The sequence below is a fragment of the Ursus maritimus genome, unplaced genomic scaffold (assembly GCF_017311325.1).
Source record: "Ursus maritimus isolate PB19 unplaced genomic scaffold, ASM1731132v1 scaffold_7, whole genome shotgun sequence".
In the NCBI taxonomy this organism is placed as follows: domain Eukaryota; kingdom Metazoa; phylum Chordata; class Mammalia; order Carnivora; family Ursidae; genus Ursus; species Ursus maritimus.
Window position 1 is genome coordinate 38262778 of NW_024426885.1, and position 7726 is coordinate 38270503.

At 52.5% G+C, this 7726-nt stretch overlaps 1 protein-coding gene across 4 annotated transcripts in view; it reads left to right on the forward strand.

The window, feature by feature from the left end:
• Window positions 1-3989, forward strand: part of RASSF4 (Ras association domain family member 4) — a 31578-nt gene extending 27589 nt beyond the window's left edge. For 3 of the 4 annotated variants that reach the window (XM_040624132.1, XM_040624131.1, XM_008696195.2), the window contains exons 9-11: window positions 60-181; window positions 1034-1131; window positions 2470-3989. In XM_040624132.1, the coding sequence (XP_040480066.1) occupies window positions 60-181; window positions 1034-1131; window positions 2470-2530 (281 nt within the window). In that variant the 3' untranslated portion in view covers window positions 2531-3989. The remainder of the gene's footprint in view (window positions 1-59; window positions 182-1033; window positions 1132-2469) is intronic. The other variant, XM_040624130.1, reaches the window with a different exon arrangement.
• Window positions 3990-7726: the final 3737 nt, after the last annotated feature.

Consider the following 7726-nt stretch of genomic DNA (forward strand, 5'->3'; position numbering starts at 1 on the left):
GGAACAAAGAGGGGCAATCCTAATGCCCCACGAATTTTGTAAATGGCCTTCTTTTTCAGAGCGAACAAAATTAAAAGACTGTGAGTACCCACTGATTTCCAGAATCCTGCATGGGCCATGTGAGAAGATCGCCAGGATATTCCTGATGGAAGCCGACCTGGGCGAGGAAGTTCCCCACGATGTGAGTCAGGGCTGAGGCTCAGGGAGGCCTGCTCCTGAGGGAGGGGCTGGATGAAGGCATGGGGGACTCCCCAGGGCTCTGGAGGTGAGCTTGGCCAGAGCCCTCCGGAGCGATGTCTCACACAGCAGTCCTGAAGGGCCCCAGGCCCAGCACAGTGAGGGCTGCAGCCTCCCTCCTCCTGTCAATCAGTGCCCCCCAGCTCCAGCAGCTGGCCTAGGGAAAACGGAAGTGGGGTCCTAAAAACCACTGCCTGTGCTTTCCCCTCAGGCAGGCAGAAACTTTTCCTCTGTTAGGGCGTGTTTAGTTGTCCTTACACTAAAGACCCACACAAGTGCTCCTTAAGTAGGGCCTACCCGGGCCTATGGAAGGGAAACAGGTGGCTACGTCCCACCACAGCCTGCATCCTGGGCTAGGAAAGAGCATGTTGCCGAACTCCCTTGCACAGAAAAGGCCTGTAAGGTTTGGACCCAAGGTGAAGGCCAGTGACCCTGTATCCCTCGGACCATTCACAGAGGAGTGCAGCTTCATTCCACTGTGAGAAACAATGGCGTTCCCAGCGCTCCTCTCCCCCACCCCAGAGACCACCCTGTGTAGTTCTGCTCTCAGTCCAATACTTTTCCTAATATCCAGCTTCATCTTTCTTCCCAGGGATAACAGGCTGTGAGGTGAGCAGGGCTTCTCTGTCCTCCGTCCTAGTACAGACCGAGTGTTGGGGGTGGGTGGGGAGAAGGGCAGCCACATCCTTGGCTATAAGACATTGCTCAATTGGCTGCTTGTGGAGGCCCTGAGGAAAAGAAAACACATTTTTGGCTTCTAATTTAAAGCACATTAAAATGTTCTTGGATTTTCTAGGTCGCTCAGTACATTAAATTTGAAATGCCGGTGCTGGACAGTTTTGTTGAAAAATTAAAAGAAGAGGAAGAAAGAGAAATAATCAAACTGACCATGAAGTAAGCCGCACATAAGGAGCCAGTCTTGGGTCCTGACCAGCAGGGCAAGTGCGCAGGGCAGAGACGCCAGGCCGGGGCTGGGCAGCTCTCCCCTCCGGGGCACGACGCTTGCCCGACTCAGGGAGGCCTGCCCAGCCTGGCTCCCCAGCACCGCCCGCTGGCCCCCTGCTCGGTAGTGCGGGCAAGCTGGGGTGACAGCCTGCGGAAAGGGCAGGTGGCAGGGCAAACCCCCCCATCTGGCTTCAGCACCTCAGCAGCGCGGGAGGGTCGCTGCTGTTGAAACTGAGCTCGGGAGAGTCAGGCAGGAGCTCGGGTGGGCGCTGGACCAGGGTCACGAGCTCCTAGTGACACAGCCTTGGAGGAGCAACTGAGGAGAGGGCCTGCTCAGGGCACATTCAGCCTGGTCTGGGCCTTTCCTACTAGTGGGAATTCTGAACCTGCCAAAAAGCAGTGGCTGGTGGAACCTTCGGTATCAGCTGGGGGTTTTCAGGTGCAGGGGACCTGTTCAGTGGGAAGGCAAGCAGGTGTCACCTGCTGGCTCCTGGGGAAGCTACATCAAGGCCTGGCCGGGTGAGGCTAGCCAAGCTGCATCCACCGATGATTGACCTGTCGCTCTGCAGAGTGAAGGGTGGGGTGGAGGGAGCATGTGGGGCACTCAGCCAGGGCCAGGGTTGGAGTGCCCTCAGGAAGGGAAGGAGGCAGTCTGCTCACGGTGAGAGGCCTGCAATCAGGACGCTCGTTTGGATTCCGGTTTCTGGCTGAATGAGTTTTGGAAAGCCACAGCCCTCCCCCTATCCCCCACCCTAACCTTCCGTCTGTGCAGTGAGGCCCCATTCGGGAGGTCAGCAGAGACCCCCGATCGGAAGGGACAGTCCACCATGCAGTCTGCTGAAGGGTCTGGGAGCTGGAAGGGGACCTGGGGGTCACCTGGCCGGTCCATTCAGGGCACAGAGAGGAAACTGAGGCCCGAGGTGAGGAAGGTTGCCGCACAGGTCACTGACGAGCCTGGGCCTGAATGCAGGCTTCCCGATCCCTGCTCTGCCACCCTGTCCCCGCCCCCCAGCATGCTGCTCTCTGTACTGGAGAATCTTTGGAATAGAAACAGCACATTCTGCGTTCGAAGCTTGACAGGGTCTGCAGCCCCTCTGACCGCTCCTCTGAGCTGCTGGTCTTGCAGGGTGTGGGCCTGGGTCTGCCCTCTCCTTGGCGGAGGAGAGGTGGGGGCTGCTAGTCCCCCTTGGGTCTACTGGCCCAGCCATCTGTGCGCTCCCTGGCTCTGTCCCCCTCGCCCTGTGTCCTCCCGTGTCAGTGAGTCCTCTTGGCTGTGTCTCTCTCCAGGTTCCAAGCCCTGCGTCTAACGATGCTGCAGCGCCTGGAGCAGCTGGTGGAGGCCAAGTAGCCAGCCAGCACCGGCCTCCCCTGCAGCCCCCCACAGCCAGTGCACACTGCGTGCGGGTGGCCGGGCCCTGACTGGTCACACGGACTGAGAGCCACCGGCTGAGGAATCTAGCCCCCGCGCTTCTGCATGTCTGTCTGCCTCAGTACCATGCATCCCGTGTCCCTGGCTCTTGGCTCCAAGCTGAGCACTCACTGGGCCCAGAGCCAGGCCCGAGGAGCCATGAATTTGCTTGGTGGGGTCTATGTGTGAGGCTTGCCTGGGCAGTAAGCAGCCCTGAAGCTGGGGCACTGGCCACATTATGTGGCTGGATAGCGTGGCCGGTCCTGTTCATGCCACACCTCTTTTGCTCAGGAGAGCAGTATCTGATCGAGCCTGTGGGGTGTGTGCTCTATCTGCTTTCCCAGTGCCTGGGCTCAGAGTTTCTGCCTGGCCACAGGCCCCTGCCCTCCTCATCCACGTGAACCCTGAGAACCCTGTCTGCCCTCACCTCATGCTGCTGTTCGAGACTCTGCTGCGAAAAGCAGGGGCTGCCAGCAGATATGGGATGTGTCCTGCTTCTGGCCATCACTTCCCATGGCATCCCTGGGCTCCAAGACTTTGGTGCCACCCTGTGAGCATCACACAGCCTGGCGCCCCGGCAGCAGAGGTCAGACCCGGGATAAGACCATGAGCATCCCATCCTCTCTCTGCAGCACTGGCTTCTAACTTCTTGTTGGGACCTGAAGAATTCTTATAAGGAGCTTGCTGCAGAAAATATGGCACTCTTATCACACAGAGGAGGTGGCCCACATGGCACGGGAAGGAGGCCAGCCCGAGTGCGGCAGAGCCCAGGGCTCAGGCAGGGGCTCAGGAAGGCACTGCTCAGTCCCCATAGCCGCTGTCCCGTGGGTGCCCATGTGCCTCTTGCCCTTTCTGGGCTTATTCTTTCACCCTCCACACTTCCCATCAAAGGGGCACAATGAGGAGAAATGTCTATTTGAGGAGAAAGGGCTTTGAATTCCCTGGGGCCAGAACAATTTGGATTTGTCAACCGATGGAGAATTTCTGGAATGAATGGGAAGGCCTTTGCAAAACTATGCAACAGTTTACATTGGTCATGTGAAGTGTTTGTCCAAAACAGAACAAGTTAAACCAAATTCTTTCCCCACTGAGGCCTGTGGATAGTGGATATAAAGAGAAGAACTATAAAGTCTTCCCAGTATAAGAGACATTCCAGCTCTGCTCCATGCAATGGCTCCTTCCCAACACCCATAAAGAGCAGAGCCTGGGAGCAGCCATGCTGCGTTGGACCCACTGTTCCGGACAAGCTTCATGCCAGGATTTCCCCGGCCTAGCTCCATCGTCACAGAGACGTGCAGAGGTGCCCCAGGGAGATCCCCTGCAGTATCTGTCATCTCTGCCCTCCCTCCCTTTCCTAGTCTCCTAGGTGCTCAATAAAGGTGTGCTGTATTGAACTGAAGAGTTCGGACCAAGCCTTCTTTTTGTGTATGTGTCCACCCTGACTCCAAGCTCTAACCTCTGAAACTTTTATCCTACAGGATGTGTGGCCAAATTTGGCAAAAGAGCCCAAGCTGAGCCACAGCCTGCTGCTCTGGACCCCAACACGACTCCTTCATTTCAGTGCATATCCTGAGGACGTGTGTGGGGCCTGAGGACAAAGGCAGCCAAAGGGCACAGAGGAAGAATCACTGCTGGGGGTCTGTGGGCAGCCTGGAGGTTGAGCAATAGGGTCACCCTGATTCACAGAATCTCAGCATCAGGAGGACCATAGGAATCTTCCAGGCCGGGGCTCAGATGGGACGGCAGTAGCACCTCAGGGAGGGTAGAAAACAAATTAAACCAGCTTCCCCAGCTTGTTCTACACCCTAACCCATATTCACAAGCTCAGGTCTAGTTCAACTGCAAATCCATCGTTCAGCAGCAATTGGGCCAGGCTGGCGCTCAGTCCTGGAGGGACAAAGAGCCACGGATCACCTCAACAGGAGCTGTTCAGCGTTATCCTCAATCAGAGAAGCAAGCTGGACACCCAGGAGGGTCAGGGGACCAACAGAGGATAGAGCTGTTGTAGGTCCCTGGAAAGAAGCCTGGAGGCTGAGCCCAGGTTGGAATAGGTGGCTTTCCAATCTGAGAAACATCTGGCAGCTTAGGAGCAGGACAGGGCCCTGCACATGGGAAGCCTTCGGATCAGGAGGCCCTCTGAAAGCACTCGCTGGTTTTGTTTTACAGTTTTTTCATGTTTAGGATTTTTCTTTTTTTTTTGCAGTTGTTACAATATTATTTAAGGCCTGCCCAGATAAGCATCACTTTTGAAATAGACATTATCAGAACTAACTTCCAAATATCATAGCTAAGAAAAAGCAGGAGCAAGTTGCACAGGAAAGGGAGAAATGTACACTTCTATAGTCATCTAAGGGGTTAGTTAGCCAATCTTTTTATCAATAGTATATTTGCTTTTCAGAGGCAATTTGAAAAGCTGCTAATTCAGCTCACCGTGCTACCGCAATTGCAGACTTTCTCTGCTAGGCTCTGTGGTTTCCTGCTAGGTTATGTGGGAGTTTTATTTTCCTCTCTCCGTAGAGCTGACCGTATTTCTCATGTGCTCCCTCACCGACTAGTATCTCAGGCAATAAAAGTATCCAAAAACAAAGTAAGGATTCCTATGAGTGAATGTCCTCTCCTAAAACAGAATTGTCTTCCCAGGCCAGATCTCAGGGACCAGAGAAAATAATAAACACAGGATGAAATCAACATGATTGCAAAAGAAGGACTCGACTCGGGGAAAAACAGGCTGGTTTGCCCAGAACAAATTATCAGAAGGAACCAAAAAACAGCTTGTTTTTCTCATGTGATAACCCTATGTCACCTGCAGGAATGTTTACCAGAAAATGGATTAAAGGCCTTCCCACTGTCACAATAAAGCCATGTGTTCACCCAGGATACATCTGGTCCTTTAGTCCCAGGGAAACAAAGCACAAGGCTTATCCAGTCTGACCAGGTGATTTGTGGAGAAGCCAGCAAGGCACAATGTGTGCCACGGTGGGCAGGACGCAGGCACCCTGCAGCTGTGGGGAAGGAGTGGGATATCCTTCTCAGGTGCCCGGGTGGGCAGCAGCCCCCCTGCCTCTCAGTCCCTCAGCCGTGATCAAGCAGGAAGTGCAGTCAGAGCCAAGCCGTTCTAAGTATAAAAACAGCAAATGTACACGTGCTGTGTTTCAGCCCCACAAGCTGAGGTTGCCTGGAAGAAAGCCAGCTGCTGACCTGCCCCTGGACTCACAACATGCAGGGTGGGGCTCTGCTCCCTCCTGGCCATGCTCTTCACAGAGATGTTTTCTGCAAACCCAGGAATGGGAATCCCCAGAGTTTCCTTTCCCAGGGAATCCAAAGGGAACAGAAAGCAAAGTCTCAGGCTTGGTGGACAGAACCATTGTTCGGGGTCCCTTTGTGGGAGATGGACCACTGCTCTTAGTGCACTTGGGCCACACACGTAACCAGCCTCCCTTACATTCTTGCCAAATGCAGCAGCGCTCCCTGCTGAGCTGGGGCTTTTCCATGTCATGTGTGTACGCCCTTCTTCCTAGAACGACCTCTTCAAATACAACCAGGCTCAAGAGCACACTGGTGCCTGCTGGCTGGTTTCCCAGAGAAGCCTCAGCCAACAGGAGATGACAGCAGCTCGGTGGAGGTTATAGCAGTGAAGGCATTGAAAGCAGCTCAATTCTGGATATATTTTAAAGACAGAGACACCAGAATTCAGGATTGGATTGGGTTTGGGGTGAAAACAGACACAACAATGACATCCAGATTTTTGGTCTGAGCAACAAGAAAGGAGTTGCCATCAACTGCTGGGATGAAGGCTGTTGAAGGAACAGGCTGGGTGAACGTCAGAAGTTCCTTCTTATGTGGTCCATAGATACAATGGAATATTACTCAGCTATCAAAAAGAACGATTTCTCAACATTTGCTGCAACATGGACGGCACTGGAGGAGATAATGCTAAGTGAAATAAGTCAAGCAGAGAAAGACAATTAAATGGTTTCTCTCATCTATGGAACATAAGAACTAGGAAGATCGGTAGGAGAAGAAAGGGATAAAGAAAGGGGGGTAATCAGAAGGGGGAATGAAGCATGGGAGACTATGGACTCTCAGAAACAAACTGAGGGCTTCAGAGGGGAGGGGGTGGGGGAATGGGATAGGCTGGTGATGGGTAGTAAGGAGGGCACGTATTGCATGGTGCACTGGTTGTTATACGCAACTAATGAATCATCGAACTTTACATCGGAACCCGGGGATGTACTGTATGGTGACTAACATAATATAATAAAAACATATGATAATTAAAAAAAAAAGTTCCTTCTTGGCACAGGTTAGGTTCAGGATGTCCATCACACATGCGAGTGGCAGCTGAGTAAACAATTGGATATATGGGTCTGGAGTTCAGTAATACTTGCATCCCAGGGGTAGACTAAAGTTACCAAGTCAGGAGTCTTCAGCATAAACCGATGGTATTGGAAGCCATCAGACTGGGGCAGCTCTACGGGGGAATGAGGGCACAGAGAAAGGAAGAGAGGTCAGATGACCCAGCACCTGCCATGCTGGTGGAGGAGGAGGAGCTTGTAAGAGAGGAGAACCAGGAGAGATCATTATTAAAGAGAAACGAGGGAGTATGCTGAAAAATCAGGAGACTCTGGTGTGGAAAAGACTCCTCCCAAACCTTGATCTTCCACTTAACACTGTGGGAACTTGAACAAACTTCTCTAAGCCTTGGTTTCCTTCTCTCTAGAGTATGATCATTCCCATCTTCCAGAGGCTTTTTGGTTGTAATTCAGGTGTTAAATAAGCCCAAAATGGAGTCGTTTGCCCCCGTCCCTCGCCCTTGGCCCCCCTTCCCATGACTTAGTTACAGTTTCAGCCTATCCCAGGAATGTGGCCTTGTAACATCTGAAATTTCCTTAGGCACTAATGAGGTCGTCCTTAGGACAAAAACTGCCTTTCCTTCCCTCCCCACCAAAATGTAACAATCTTTTTTTTCTTTTGCTAATAACTCTTTGTCCCACCCTCCTTCCTATAAAAACCTTCCGGTTTGTACAACTTCTTGGAACATCTCCACTTCGTGAATTGCTTAACCAAACCAACTGAGATCTTAAAATTTACCTGAAACTAATATAGTACTGTAAGTTAATTACACTGGAACTAAAA